The sequence below is a fragment of the Orcinus orca genome, chromosome 2 (genome assembly GCF_937001465.1).
Source record: "Orcinus orca chromosome 2, mOrcOrc1.1, whole genome shotgun sequence".
In the NCBI taxonomy this organism is placed as follows: domain Eukaryota; kingdom Metazoa; phylum Chordata; class Mammalia; order Artiodactyla; family Delphinidae; genus Orcinus; species Orcinus orca.
This window is the reverse complement of record NC_064560.1, coordinates 173,758,189-173,773,935: the sequence shown is the minus strand read 5'-3', so window position 1 is coordinate 173,773,935 and position 15,747 is coordinate 173,758,189. Positions and strand designations below refer to the sequence as shown.

Here is a 15,747-nt window from a genome sequence, read left to right as displayed (position 1 = left end):
CCCGGTTCCCAAAGCCGTCCAGATTTGGGGGTCTTGCTCCCCCTGCTTCCCTGTTGTCACCCAGCGGCCACATAGTAGGTGCTGCTGTGTTCTTCCACCGCGTCACCTTGAGGTCGATGTTGTAGATTTCTGCCAGATCCCCTGCCTGAATGGAGGCCGCTGCATTGGTAGGGACGAATGCTGGTGCCCCACCAACTCCACTGGGAAGTTCTGCCACCTGCCTGCTCCCAATCTGGACAGGGAGCCTCCAGAGAGGGGGGTCCACCACAGGGCCTCGCCACAGGGCCCCTTGAAGCAGTCCACCTTCACGCTGCCTCTCTCCAACCAGATGGGTGAGTGTGGGGCTGGGAGGCGATCTGGGTAACGCGTAGGGTGGGTGCTGGCATCTTCATGGAGGGGACGGGAAGCTGTGTCCAGCCCTTCCTTCTCCTCTACCCTTAGCCCTCAGTTTCATTCCCTAAGTTTTTCTCTGCCCTTCCATCTGAGTTCATCAATTTTTTTTTTTTTTTTTGCTCTTATCCCCTACTGGGTGCGATGGGGGAAACAAAAGAGTATAAGGGTAGGGTCCTGATTTCAAGGAACCCATGGTTCTAAACAATAGAGAGAGGATGCATGAGAAAGAATAGCATCATAAAACATTTCCTTTCCTCTGCCTTCCGTTATTAGGTGCCAAATAAAGGGTACAAAAAATACAGAATTTTGTAGGAGATCAGGGGATAGAGAGCCCCAAGCCTGGGGAATTCAGGGAAGGCTGCATGGGGGAGGTGGATTTCAGTTAGGCCTTAAACAATGCACAGGCTTTGGTTAAGCAGAGGGGAGTGGAGGGCTTCCTGGGCAGAGGGACTGGTGTGAACAAAGGCATATAGTGGGGACGATGCAGGGTCTGTTGGGCTGGAGCTCGAAGGTTGTGCAGGATCATGGGGGGAGGTGGAATCAGGAAGGTAGTTTGGAAGTTGGTAATGAAGGTTTTTCAAGAAAAGGTATGGGGCTTCCCTGGTGGCACAGTGGTTGAGAGTCTGCCTGCCGATGCAGGGGACACGGGTTCGTGCCCCGGTCCGGGAAGATCCCACATGCCACAGAGCGGCTAGGCCCGTGAGCCATGGCCGCTGAGCCTGCGCGTCCGGAGCCTGTGCTAAGGTGTGGAGGGAAGGAGCCTGTGCTTGGTCCTGTCCTCCCTGGGGTATTGTTCTGGGTTTTGAGTAGAGAGTGAAGAAATGGAGGTGAGTTTTGGGGAGACACAGCCAGTGGCTTGCCTGGCCCAGGGCTGCTGCACTCCTCAGAGGGTGGGGCCCTGTTTCCCCACCTCTGACCCCAGCCCCTGTGCCCAGCCTCTGTGAACCCCTCCTTGGTGAAGGTGCACATCCACCACCCGCCTGAGGCCTCCGTGCAGGTCCACCAGGTGGCTCGGGTACGGGGCGAGGTCGAGGAGGCCCCAGAGGAGAACAGCGTGGAGACCAGACCCTCGCCCTGGCTCCCCGCCAGCCCCGGCCATGGTCACTGGGACAGCAACAGCATCCCGGCTCGGTCTGGAGTGGTTCCTCGGCCGCCACCCCCGGTGGTGCCCAGGCCTCCGGCACTGCTGGGCCGGTGCTACCTGAGTGCTGTGAATGGACAGGTGAGAAGGCAGCTCCTGCCCCAGCCCCGGGGTCTTCTGGGACCACGACTGCTTCCTGCAGTGCCCCTCCTCCTTCTCTCTCTCCTCCATGTTCTTGAGGAATGTGAACCTACAGGGTCTCCCATTCCCCACATGGGAAAACTCAGGGCATAAAATTGCCCGAGTGTAGAGAGGTTAAGCCTCCTACTTGGTCGCCGCTGGGTACCTGTCAGTGCCAGGCACACAGAAGAGGACCCAAGAGAGGCCCCCTCTGGAGGGGAACAAGCATCCTTGTGTCCTAGCAAATCCTGGGCTCTCCTGGAGCTGAGTGTAGGACTCCCGGTGCGTGGGTAGTGGGGCTATTAGATCTGGCGAGAAGGAGTTTGGTCTTTAGTTAAGGGTGGAGTCACAGAGATGTGAAATTAGCAAATGCAGGTTAAACCCCAAAGCCTTGGCGGTGCAAAGATAAGACACTCCACCCCCACTACCCCCGGTGGCATCCTCAGTCGGTGATGGGAAATCATGTAAGCTTTTCTGAGTCCAGGCACCTAAGGATAGAGGCTAAGCCAGACCCAGGATGGTTTTCCCTAGGATTGCAGTTTGGCGTTCCCAGAAACCCCTCCTCGGAACTGGGGGAGGTAGTGAGTAGCCAAGGGATAGGGGCTCCGAGTCCGCAGCTCCTACCCACCTGTCAGCTGTGGTGTCGCTGAGCATGGACCCTGCTCACGGAGGTGGCCCTGGCATACCCTGGAGTTTGATGGAGGAAAGCCCAGCCTCTGTGGGCTGGGAACATGGATGGGGGCAGCTTGCAGACTTCACAGACAAGATCTTATCTGGATGTGTTCCTGCCACTCCCCTCCCAAGTTTAGGGTCTGGCAGAGTGGACTCTGGGTTTCACTGCTTCCTTCCGGGACAACTCCTCCCCTCTCCTCCCCTCCCTTTGGGTGGGGGCATTCTCTGCAGGATGTGAGTGGTGAGCTCATGTCTCAGGCTTTCCTGCGACATCTCTGTGCACAGAAGGGGAGGGAAGCAGGTGATGAGTGTCCATGGGCTTTTTTCCAGTGTGCCAACCCCCTGCTGGAGCTGACTGCCCAAGAGGACTGCTGTGGCAGTGTGGGAGCCTTCTGGGGAGTGACCTCCTGTGCCCCGTGTCCACCCAGACCAGGTGAGTGCTGGGTGCCAGGGTCCAGGGTTGTCAGCAAAGCTCTCCCAGGGCCTGGCCTCTGCTGCAGGCACCAGCCCCCGCATTTCCCACCAGGGCCTCAGAGGCCAGGCAGGTAGAACAGGCTGGTAAACTAGGAAAGCTTTCCAAATCGACCTGGAGTGTGCTTTTGGCTGGTGGCAGAGGCTCCTGACGGCACAGACCCGTTGCCAGGTGCAGCGTGGCCTGCCTGCTCGGTCTGATGGCCTGGAATGGGTTACTCTCTTTTGCCAGTTGTTCTTCCTCAGATTTTAGGAATTACATCCCATGCTGGGCCCTCTTCTACCCCTCAGCCCCCTTCCACACACCCCCTGCCCAGACACCAGGGGCCCAGAGGTCTTGGTTTAGTGACTCAGTGTTTCTCTCACTCTCTCCCTGGAGGGACCCCTAGGCCCCCTCCTCAGCTGTTTCCTGTCTCTCAGCCTTTGAATCAGTGTTGGGCATCTGTCCCCGAATGTCCTCGGCCTTGGGGTATGGGAAACTCAGCTCCCAGCCCTCTTTTTTGTGGTGGGAAAACCTAACATATTCATTTATTCATTCAGCAAATACTCACCAGGTGCCTTGCCTATACTGAGCACTGAGAATTCAGGAGTGAGCAAAATGCCACTCTCATAGGCACTGATCTTAAAGTTGGGAGACAGGTGACGAGGTACCTATGCCTGAGTGTGGCTCCTGCCCGCTTAGCCTGTCTTCCTCTTGCAGGCCTCACTCCTGGGCTTGGGTCCAGGCCTGGCATGTATTTCTTTTGCCTGTCAAAAGTCAATTCGGGGGCTTTCCTGGTGGTGCAGTGGTTGAGAGTCTGCCTGCCAATGCAGGGGACACGGGTTCGTGCCCCGGTCCGGGAAGATCCCACATGCCACGGAGCGGCTGGGCCCGTGAGCCATGGCCGCTGAGCCTGCGCGTCCAGAGCCTGTGCTCCGCAACGGGAGAGGCCACAACAGTGAGCGGCCCGCGTACCGCAAAAAAAAAAAAAAAAAAAAAGTCAACTCAGTGAGTCAGCTTTGTGGGGGGCCTGGCCCACAGCCCGAAGGGGGGAATGGCAGGGCTGTTCCTAACTTCAGACTCGGCTGTGGAGCAGTGACCATATTCTCCAAACTAAAAATAAATGTGGACAGTTTCACAGTGTGATAGAATTTTTGGTGAAGCACCGAAGGGTAGTATTACGCTTTCAGGCTTGAGCATCCAATACATGGCAGGTACCAGTCCCAGCTCTGCCTGCTGACCTCTCTCTGCCCCATCTCCCATCTGTGAAATGGAGACAGTAATAGGGCCAGCCTCATAAGGCCGCTGTGGAGAGTAAATGAGATGGCACCTGTACTTAGCATTAGGTCAGTAAGTGGTAGCTGTTATAATTACTGTTAGAAGTATCCCTCCAAGAAAGGAAGAGGGACTGGACCCACTGCCCCATGGGGAGGAGTGTGTGGAGCTGCTCAGCATCACCCCCTGCAGGCCAAAGATGTTTTACCACTTTTATTCCTCCTGGTCAGACCCACCCTTGAGACTTCCATATCCCACACTCCACTCAGCCAGCAAATATTTTCATTGATGAAGTACCCATTTGAAGTACCCATAGTGTGTAGGCCTTAACAGTGGAGAATGAGGTAGAAACAGTGCCTCCCCTCTCCAAGCTTACAGGCTGGTGGGGGAGGGGGGCGCAGACAGCAGAACCGGGACCACCTTTGTGCAAATTAGAGAAAGGTGCCCCTTCCATGTGTTCAAAATAGTCTTTATAATTGGACAAATCCAGGATGCCAATGATTCTGTTAGATGTGGAGCTTTTGTGCAGTGCACAACCTGTACATCTGTACACCGTGGGGTAGGAGATCCATTCCCAAACTTGTGGATCAGGGAAAGCTTCTTGTAGAGGTGACATCCAGGATGAGGTCTGAAGAATTATTAGAGTAGGGCTTCCCTGGTGGCGCAGTGGTTAAGAATCCACCTGCCAATGCAGGGGACATGGGTTCAAGCCCCGGTCCGGGAAGATCCCACATGCCGCGGAGCAACTAAGCCCATGCGCCACAACTACTGAGCCTGCACTCTAGAGCCACGAGGCACAACTACTGAGCCTGCGCGCCTAGAGCCCGTGCTCCACAACAACGGAAGCCACTGCAATGAGAAGGCCCTGCTCACTACAACTAAAGAAAGCCCGCGCGGCTACAAAGACCCAATGCAGCCAAAAATTAAATAAATAAATTATTTATTTTTTAAAAATAGAATTATTAGAGGGGGCCAAAGAGATGGGAAAGAGCTTAACAACCCAAGGAAATTGCACAGGCAGGTGAGATCAAGAGAGTGAGAACATTTCCTGGAGCATAGCACACCCAAGGCTGAGCACCCACCCCCTCCCTGTCCCCTGCTCGCACCACCCCTCACTGTGTTCAGCACACCTCAGCAAGCTGGGCACAAGGGTGCAGACCCTGGAATGTTAGGCATTCCCCACACTGAGCAAGAAATTGCAAAGGGCAATGTAAACATTTAAAATGCATTAAAGTGCAGCTGGGCATTGTAGAGAGAAGGGGCAAGATGCTGGGGAACCTTGTTTGTGTTGACAGGGTGCCAGACACCTAGCTCCAGTCCCAGGCCTGGGGCCGGGGTGGGGAATGTTTCTTTACGTAGGCAAGACAGGCAAGTTACTGTGCAAGACTCTAGAAAAAAAGGCGAGCTGCTGGGGTAGGTTTGGGAATGGTTGGCAAGACAGGCATACTCCTGAGTTCTGGAACATTCTCAGCCCTGATGGCTCTGCCCCTCTGAACCTCTATTTCTCTTCTGATAAAATAAGGCTGTGCCCCTCAGGGAAGGGCTTTGTCATCCCCAACAAGGTAGTCTAGTAGAATCAGGGGGTGAGGGGAGTGATGGAGCCAACAGCGGGGGGAACCACGTGACTTCATGGCTTCCGCTAAATCAGCTTTGGCTTCTGAGGCTGTACAGGACGGTTGAAGAAGGTCCCTGCAGTGCTGCTCTTTCTGACATGGGAAAGGACTGCCTTGAAGTCTCAGTTACATGGCACAGACAAATCCCGTTTCTTCCAGAAAAATTCCTCAGTGCCTTCTTAGGGAAACGGCTCAGAGAGTCAATCTAGGTCAGCCTCTGGTCCCCCCCCACCTTTCTCCCTTCACTCTGAGTGACAGATGCAGCTGACCTGCCAGAACCCGGCCTGAGCCACATCCTCCTGACCCCTGGGGAGTTATCAAAAGTCGCAGCTCAGAGCTTCTGCAGGGTCTGGAGAGCACACAGCTCTCAAAAGCCACTTTGACTGAGACCACATTTTTGAGTTTTCATCTGAGAAAGACAGACATCTGGGTTGACTGGAAAGTTGGCTGCTGCCCCATCTGGCTTGGCACCGGCTGTGTCAACCCCAAGGCCCCTTTGCTGGGGCAGGCTGGGCTGGCACACGGCGCGCGGCCCGCAGTGGTGGGCCCCGGCTGTTTGCCACGAGACCATCTCTCCGTCTGCCTGGCGTAGGATGAGTTCACCGCAGAATCCAGGCCCCTCCCTGTGTCTCCAGGGAGAGCTGATTCTCTTGCTCGTCCCCTTCAAGGAATTCTGCGTCTTTCTCTCTTAAAAACAATAAGAGCTGCCAGGTACTGAAGTTTTACGCTATGCCGTGCTTTGCACCTACGTGATCTCATTTCATTGTCACAACCAGCGGCAAGCTAAGGATCTTTATCCCCATTTGACGGAGGAGAAAAATGTAGCTCAGAGAGGGCTGAGGAACTCGTCCAAGGTCACACAGCTAGGATAGGGGAGCTAGGATTCAAATCACAGTGTGACTGATTCTTAGGGGACAAGGATCTCCCTAATCATTCTGGGGAGGGGGGCGTTGGGGCAACCTGAAGACAATACAAATCAGGATGCTAGACCAGGATTTTACAGTCAAGAGGGTGCATCCCAGGACTGTATTCCACGTATTCATGAAGGACAACATCCTGCCAGAAGATTGGATTGAACAGACAGGCAGGGTAGCAACCTGCAGTGCAGGCCTGAATTAACAGAGATGCGTTGAAAGAAACATCCGGGGGTTGGGGGGGAGTGGGCAGACTTGTTCCATGTGGTTTCAGGGCGTGGGCAAAAGCCAATGTGTGGATGTTTCTAGTAGGCAGAACTCAACTGGTTATTAAAAACTGCAGCTGCCCAGCAATATAACGGGATGTTTCCAGAAGTACTGAACTCCCTGCCACGAGGAGTATGCCTACCAAGAACAGGTGTGTGAAAAGGAAATTGATTTTTGAGGGAATATAGGTTTATATATACATCTGAACATTTATTTGAAACTCTCAATAGAAGGAAAGCCTTGGTTTGGCTGGGTTTTGCCATGGCCCTTGCCCACAAGGAGTGTTCCAGGTGTAGGTTTGTGATGCCAGCCCCCGAGGAGAGTGGGCATGTGAAGGTGATGTCTGAGGAGGCTGGAGCAGAGAACCCTAGGGCGAGTCATGGCAGCATCACTCTCATCACGTCCTCATCAGCAGCCCTTTACTCAGAGGATGTAATACGCGCCAAGGCCCACGCTAAGTGCGTTCTCATTTCCTTGCCTCTTAACAACATCTCTAGGTGGGTGTTACTATCTTCATTTTGCAGATGAAGAAATTGGGCCTGAAACTCCAGGTCTATGTGACCCCAGAGCCCTGCTTCTAATCGCTCTGTAATCCCCTTCCTCTGCTTCTTGGCTTACGCATTCAATGAGCTAGAGGACCCCGGCTGGGGGAACAGCTGTGCCGGGGTGGGGCTCCTGTTCTCTGTAACTCTAGGTCAGACACCCAGTCTCCTGCCCTAAAGAAATGAGATTTTCAGAATTCCAGTTGTTGGGCTGATTAAAGCCGTGATTCTTTGGCTCGAAGCCTCCTGGGAATTGTGACTCAGCTCCAGTTAGCACCCTCCCTACCCTAGCAGGGGTGTCACTGACACGTGGCATCTCTGGCCTGGAGAGCCCTGGGAGGGATAGGGTTAGGGTGGCGGAAGCGGCGCCTGTCTGAGCCAGGGCTCTGACCGGACCCCTCTCCACCTCACTGGTCATGGTGACCAAGACACCCACTCTGGCTCCGGAGCCTCCCGAGGAAGCAGTCAGAGCCTGTCTTTGGGTGGCATTTCCACAATCATTGCAGGATCCATTAGGACTTCACCAAGGAGGAAAATCTGGAGTAACGGACATTATTATAATTACCAATACGTGACAAGCATCATGCTCCGGGTTTTGCACGCCTGTTTAGTGTTCACAATAACCCTCTGAGAAAGGAAAGGTCATCCCCATTTGCTGATAAGAAAGCCAAGGCTCAGAGAGTAACCTGCCCAAGTGTCTCCAGCCAGTGAGGGGCAGCAGGCCACCTTGCTTTCCTCGAAACTGTGTTTCTGGAAGGAAGGAAGGAAGGAAGGAAGGAAGGAAGGAAGGAAGGAGGGAGGGAGGGGGGAGGGAGGGAGGGAGAGAGAAAGGAAGGAAGGAAGGGAAGGAGGGAGGGAGATAAGGAGGGAGGGAGGGAGGGAGGGAGAAAGGAAGGAAGGGAGGGAGGGAGGGAGATAAGGAGGGAGGGAGGGAGGGAGAAAGGAAGGAAGGAAGGGAGGGAGGGAGGGAGATAAGGAGGGAGGGAGGGAGGGAGAAAGGAAGGAAGGGAGGGAGGGAGGCTTGAGGAATACCTACAGGTACTGTGCCAGGCATTATCATTATGCTAGTTTCAGTCTGACATTGGTTGTCTCAGTAAACAACCAGTTAATCCTCACAACAACCCACGAACTGAGTTTCTGTCCCCACTTCTACAGGTGAAAAATTTAAGACCGAGGGAGGTTAAGAAATGTGCCCAGGTCACACGGCTAGTCAGAGTGGAGCCAGGAATTAGGCGCTAGTCTGGCTGCCCCAGCACCCACACTCTTTCCACTGCTCCCGGGGAGTCAAAGTTTCTATCCAGCTTACCCACCTGAAGCTTACAGATCAGGGGTTCAGCTCCAGCCTGCTCACGTGGCCCTGTGCATCAAACTTAGCCTCGTCCAGTGTGTGTGTGTGTGTGTGTGTGTGTGTGTATCTGTTCTCTGGGCTGAAGGGTGTGTGGCAAGGGACCCTCCACATCTCCCTGCTGCAGCCATCTGTCATCACAGATTGAGATCAGCATGGCTTGTAAACAGCCCTGTGGCCAGACATATGTCTCCACCGTCTCCTCCCAGAGCTCTGTCTCGGAGTCAGGGCCAAAACTGTCTCCAGCAATCAGTTTGCTCTCGTTGAGGCCTCCTTGGGAATTCCAGCAGCCAAGGGTGAGAATCCGCAGGGTGGGGGCAGTCTGCAGCCAGGGAACCCTCTGCTTCCTTCCCCATCCGTGAGCAACCAAGGTGCAGCAGTGAGTGGACAGGGCTGGGGGCCGGGGCCAGAAGACCTGAGTTCCAGGCCCGCATGGCCCAGGTTTCCTGACCAGGAAAGTCATGCATGTCTGCCCTATGTGCTTCACAGGCACTTGGTGATGTTCAGACTCCTTGGAGTTGAGGTTGAGTCCAGCTGACCCCTCAGCAGCTGTTTTGGCTTCTCAGGTCAAAGTCCAAAAGCTGCAAGACCACTTCCCGAAAGAGCCTCTCTGAAGCGCCCACAGGAATCCCAGATCAGCCACTCTCTTCTTCCAGATCCACAAGTCCTCTGCTCTCTGACCCTTGACTTATCCTTGATCTGGCTGAGGGGCCATGGGAGGAGTACATGTTCTTCACTATTTCCTTTACCGATTCTACATGACGCTTTGGTTGTACACATTACGGAGCATCTGCCCAGCATCTGATTACTTCTTCTGACCTCCTCCTGGGTGTCCCTGCCTTTTTTTCCCCACTCACTCTCCTGATCCCTTGTTTTATAAAAGGGAGAGGAGGAGTTCCCAGGAAGGGTCATATGCTTCCTGCTGGGCAGGCATCTCCCTGTGGCCTCTGGACCCTAAGATTCTTGGCCTAGACAACTCCTAAGGCTCGTCATGAATTCGTTCGTTCATTTATTTATTTGTAGGCAGTAGAGGGGAATAGTTCAGAATTTATCCTCTGGAAGCAGATGCATAATCCCAGCTCAATCCATCAGCTGGGTGACCTTGGGCATGTTTCCTAACCTCTCTGTACCTCAGTTTGCTCATCTGTAAAATGGGGATAATATTAGTATCTCCAAGGCCTGTTATGAGGATTAGATAAGTTATTACCTGTAAAGCCTTTATAATAGGACCTAGCCCATAGTATGAGCTATTTTAGTGTCTGCTATTATTACTCATTCCATTTTGATTGCCTATACTATTCCGTGTGCTGTGTTTGACTCCAGAGACATAGCAATGACAAAGAAGGCAAGGTCCCTGTCCTCACAGAGCTTATGCACTAGCAGGGGAGATGGACAAGCAAACAGGCAGCCACAGCACAGTCCATTAAGCATTACAGCAAGGGAAGGCCTACGTGTGCTGGGAGCACTTGGGAGGTGCGCCTGGTGATACCCGCCCTCCCCCATCACTGCCGAAATCTCGCTCAGAGCCGTGGGTGAGTGCTGAATTCTCACCCCAAGCCAAGGTTTCTCCCTTCCATGTGCTCATCTCAACTTCGACTTTCTTTCCCCCAAAGAGATATAAGCAGATTTTTCTGGATTGGCTGCTGCACTTGGTCTTACAGAAGCTGGGATCCAGCCCCCTATAGGAGGCCTCTGTGGGTTTGAGGAAGGGGGCTGAGGGCCCTGGTTCGGGGTGGGTGGGGTGCAGGGTGCTGGCAAAAATGGGTGTCTCACGAGGAACGCTGGTTTTGACACTTCTTTCTCTCTAGAAGTCTGCCCTCACCATGGGCTGTCCAGCCGACAGTTTCTCTTCAGGCCAGTGAGAAGGCAGAGTCCTCTCAGGAGGAAATCACTTTCTAGAAAAAGCGCATGTTTCCAGACTAACGGATGAGCCCCACTCCTCTTAGTTCACGCATTGCTCAGCTTCTCGGGGTACCCTGCAGGTGCCACAGCTGGTGCCCAGCCTTACTGTGATCCCAGCTCTCTGCCACCCCTCTCCTGCTCCGTAAAGAAGCAAGGTCCTTCTGCCTACACCACCTTGCTGCCCTGGCCTCCTGGCTCCCCCCTCCCTTCCTCTCTGGCTGTAGGAGGGATGTGCCCTTGGCAGCCAGAAGCTTGGTTGCAACCCCGACTAGGCCCCCTCTGAGCTTCACCTTCCTTCCTAACCTGTGAAACAGACAGGAGAAACAGACAGGACAATACGCACCAAAGGCCTCAGGCCTCCGAAGCCCTGTCCAGATGTCCCCTTGTCTCAGTTCTCCCAGCCCCTGGCATCAGCCTCAAGATATTCCTTCCCACCTTCCGCGCCTGCATCTAATCAGCTTGCTTTCTGAGTTTCTCCAAACAACTTCCCCTCTTTCTTTCTTCCTCCCCGTCTTCAGTTCATGCCACCAGGCCCCGGGCCAGGCGCTCACATTTCCCGGCCTCACCCCATCCTTTTTCTCAATGTCAGCATTTTCAGAATACTCACTTATCGCCACACAGCGGCCTTTTAGGCTGAAGCCTAGTTCCCATGTGGAAGAACATGCAAACCCTGGGGAATACCATCTGTGGCAAAAAAGAAAAAATTACAACTTCAATTTACAGTTCTTTAATCTTAAAAAAAAAATTAAGCTTTACTAATTTATGTCCTCACTTGATCTCTATGTCAGACTGTTGCAAGTGTCCTCAGGGAAGTGTGGGGCTTCCAGGGAAACACGGCACCTCCTCATGTTTGTCTTTGGTATCACAACATGTGATGCACGACAATGCTGTTTGTGGGGTTCTTCAGTTAGGTTGTCTAGTTTTAAATAAAGCAGCCCTCACCAAGCGGAGAAATGACTCTAAAAAATTCTTGCAGAGAAACAGGATTTAAAATAATATGAGGGGCTTCCCTGGTGGCTCAGTGGTTAAGAATCCGCCTGCCAATGCAGGGGACATAAGTTCGAGCCCTGGTCCAGGAAGATCCCACATGCCGCGGAGCAACTAAGCCCGTGCGCCACAACTCCTGAGCCTGCGTTCTAGAGCCAGCAAGCCACAACTACTGAGGCTGCGCACCTGGAACCTGTGCTCCACAACAAGAGAAGCCGCCGCAGTGAGAAGCCCGCACACTGCAACAAAGAGTCACCCCTGCTCGCCACAACTAAAGAAGGCCCGCACGCAGCAACGAAGACCCAACGCAGCCAAAAATTAATTAATTAATTATTTTAAAATCCTCTTTTAAAAAATAAGTAAATAAAATAAAATAATATGAATAATCCTAAGCGATCCTTTAAAAATGCAATGCTGACACTTCTCTGACATGTAATCGGCCATATTCCAAGGTAAAAATAATGATGACCTCTCAGATGGGACCCAAAATGGACCCCAGGGGTCAAATGATCAAGAAGTCTATATAAAATACAGCTTAAAAAAAAATACAGCTTATATCTACTATCGTTAATACCAGACTGCCTTCAGTGTATAATGTGCCCAGAGATAACAGCTAATGATAGAGTAAAAGCTATCTTGATTTGAAAAACATTTTAGAAACTTCCCTGGCAGTCTGGTGGCTAAGACTCCGCTTCCAATGCAAGGGGCCCAGGTTCGATCCCTGGTCAGGGAACTGGATCCCGCATGAATGCCACAACTAAAGATCCTGCATGCCACAACGAATATCTCGCACGTGGCAACAAAGATCCCATGTGCCCCAACTAAGACCCGATGCAGCCAAATAAATAAACAGATAAATGTTCAAAAAAAAAAAAGAAAACATTTTAAAGCACTGAGACACTCACATTTTGCTGTATAACTGGATGAAGGTATAGGTATTATTAACATGTCTCTTGGTATTTGCAAGAATCTATTTCAGCAATAAAATATATGAAGAACTATCTATTGTGTAAGCCACTAAAGGTTGAACCTGTTTAGAAGATAGAAGACCTATATTCTCCACAGTAAATGACTTCTTGAATAAAAATAAGGTTTACCCAATAACTCTATAAGTACAGCGGCTGATGTTAGGACCAGCAAGGCAATGGAGCTGGGGAATGCTAACTGGAAAGTCCCCTCCCTGTACCCTTCATAGGCAGGGTATTGCCACAAAGAAGTCAAAGCTGGGAGAAGACAAGCTGTCACAGGAAGTCATCATGCGGTTAACTTCATAAAACAAGATCTTTAAAGTATAAAGGTATCTTTACGGAGCTTCATATTGGAATAGTGTCTGTGGAAATGCCTGTGCCCCTTGAGAATTACTGGCTATGTCTTGGCAAAGGAATCATCAAACTGAAAAAGCAGTCCTTCTTCATTTTTTTTAAACAAAAAGATGGGTGTTCCACATTTCCTGCCTTTTTCTGTGATCACAGGCAGCTGTCAATAGTATATACCTGCTAGCCCTTTTCAAGAAAAAACATCTTCAAAAAAAAAACACCTTCAAAGCACTTCTTTGGAGGTTGACATGCGAGTCTGACCCTCCAAGGTAGTGGAGATGTTTTCCCTGTTTTTACTGAATGTCAGTTGTTTTTGTTTCTTTGTTTGTTTTTGTTTTTAAGCATACTTTCTCTCTCTCTCTCTCTCTCTTTAAAGTAAGAGGAATGGTGTGAAATCAAGATAGGACATGTATCAGCACCAAAATACTGACAGTTATTGCCTTATTGGCCCGTCTGGACTCAGACCACTGCCCAGTTTTGTTATAAACTTTAAGCGGGGCTGCTTTTCAAGGAAGTTGTGGTGGGACAGAGCCTTTTGAAAATGAATGTTTGGAAAAAATTCCATCATCCTGTAATTTGCTGCTATAAATCCTCTCCACTTGCATACTTGAAAAACTCAAGAACTGGGATATTCTAACTCTTTTTGACTTTGTAAAAACAACTAACTGACCTCAGGGAACGTGAAAATTACTAACCAAATTTCAACAACAACATCCCATGGTTGGTGAATGTGAGTGAATGGATACCATGGATTTATAAGTGCAATCGACGGTGAGCTTCTTCCGGGATCGGGGGCTTTGTCAGCTAGGGTAGCACTCAAACCAAGTATCGGAATAAACTGAACTTAGAGCCAGACTGTGAATCGCCATATTCAGATGTTTAAAAACTAACAAAAGCACTAGAGTTGTGTAAGATGCACATCGGGAGAAAGTGGGTGATGGACGCACAGGACCTCACTGTACTATTTTTTGCAACTTCCTGCAAATCCATAATTACTTCAAAAACAAAAAGTAAAAAAAAAAACCCACAAATTTGTTCAATCACATGTTATATTGTATAACATTGATATCATATAATATATACTGTATCTAATAACTATATTATTATAACTATATATAGAAGATATCTAGTCACTAGGTATCATTTTTAGTAATAGCAAGTGGGCTGAGAGTAGCCTGGTGAGAGCCGGGGAAGGGAGTTCAGCTAAGGAGGTGCAGCTACCCAGGGCAATGGCTTGGGGGGATGGGGCCTCACAGCTGCAGAGTGGGCTGGACATCCAGACTGCACCCCACTTCCCAGCATGGGTGACAGAGGAGCCCAAGGGCCCTCCAGTGAAACCTGTCTGTATCTTCAATCCTTAGCCTTCCCAGTGATTGAAAATGGCCAGTTGGAGTGTCCCCAGGGGTACAAGAGACTGAACCTCACTCACTGCCAAGGTAAGAATAACCAGGGACAGGGCTGGGCTTGGGGAGCAGAAATAACAGAGGCTTGATGATGCGGGGAGACACCCACATCCCCAGATAGAAAGAGCAGCTGCCACTGTCTGAGTGGTCTCCACTGGGCACCTCTAAGCCCCAGCTTGGGGGAGCTATGGGGGCTGCTGCTTCCAGGGGCCCAAGGAAGTCAGAGGATAGTGATGGTGCAGCTGAGAAAGCGCCTGGGAGCCAAGCCCTCCCCTCCTCCCCATCTCTACCCACCCCCACCCAGATCTGGGTGTGTGACTCTGTAGGGCTGTGTTGTGCTGTATCTCAAGGTGCTCCACGGTCCCCGCACATCCACTCACCTCCTGGGCTGCTCTCCCTGGAATGGGAAGACTTTTAACTCCAGGGTAGGAGATCAAGTCAGCCTGAGTTGGTGGGGACCACTATGGACTCTTCCCAGCAAAGCACCTCAGCTGCTCAGGCCTCCTTCCCGAAGCCGGGAGCCGGGAGGGCACAGGTGAAGGAGATGGAGGGGGAGTGGGGGAGGGGGACCATAAAGCACAGTCCTTGGCCTTGCTGGCCTGGCTGGTAGACTCTGTAAGGCCAGCTGAGGCCCAGGTGCTCTGCATTAGAGGCCCCCAGAGGGGCAAGGCCCAGGGACACCTCAGGACAGAAGAGTGGGCAGGGGGGAGCTCAGCCATGGCTCTGAGCAGGGAGCCCTTGTTGGCTGTGGACCTGGCAATAGGTGAGATATGAGCTGGGCCTTCCAGCCAGTGGGAGGCTCCTGGGGTTGAGGCAGCTGCCCCTTTGGAGAGCTTTGGGAACTGGACAAATCGCTGTCTGTGCAGTTCACTTTGCTTGAAGCTAGGTTAGAGACGGGATTGACCCAGATGGTCTCCTAGGTCCCCTCCCCATGGAGGCTTCAGGAGAGAGGAGTCTGGGGCGGCTGAGCTATCTGCCTGTGGGGATTTCTGGCCCATGGATAAGAACAGGTGCTTGGACCCAGCAAAAGGGAAGACCTCTGACCCAGCCGAGCCCAGGCTTAGCCTCCCTCTAGGGCAATGAGGCAAGGACCTCACGGACAGTGGGTGTGGGGAGAAGTTGGTATTTTTGCCCTTAGAGAGTGCGATGGGGCTGCTCATATCTAAACTGTCCTCAGTGGCCTCTCCACCTGGCATGTTTCCTAGTCTGCAGTGTTAAAGTTATTCCCAGGATCTCGAATGTGCTCTCTGTCCTTCCTCCACCAAGCCCACAGGATTCAGGATGCCAAGGTGCCCTCCCCAGGAGGCCCTGCCCCTGAAACCTCCCCCTTCCCATGTCTGTGGCTGTGGTCTCCCTGTCTGGGATGGGACCCGCTCATCTCTGCACCTGCAGGCACCATCCCTCCT

At 52.0% G+C, this 15,747-nt stretch overlaps 1 protein-coding gene across 8 annotated transcripts in view; it reads left to right on the top strand.

Annotated features, from left to right (window-relative positions):
* LTBP2 (latent transforming growth factor beta binding protein 2) overlaps positions 1-15,747 on the top strand; it is a 97,979-nt gene that overhangs the window by 49,911 nt on the left and 32,321 nt on the right. For all 8 annotated transcript variants that reach the window (XM_049705294.1, XM_033403531.2, XM_033403420.2 and 5 more), the window contains exons 6-9: positions 126-332; positions 1,329-1,615; positions 2,657-2,759; positions 14,300-14,374. In XM_049705294.1, the coding sequence (XP_049561251.1) occupies positions 126-332; positions 1,329-1,615; positions 2,657-2,759; positions 14,300-14,374 (672 nt within the window). The remainder of the gene's footprint in view (positions 1-125; positions 333-1,328; positions 1,616-2,656; positions 2,760-14,299; positions 14,375-15,747) is intronic.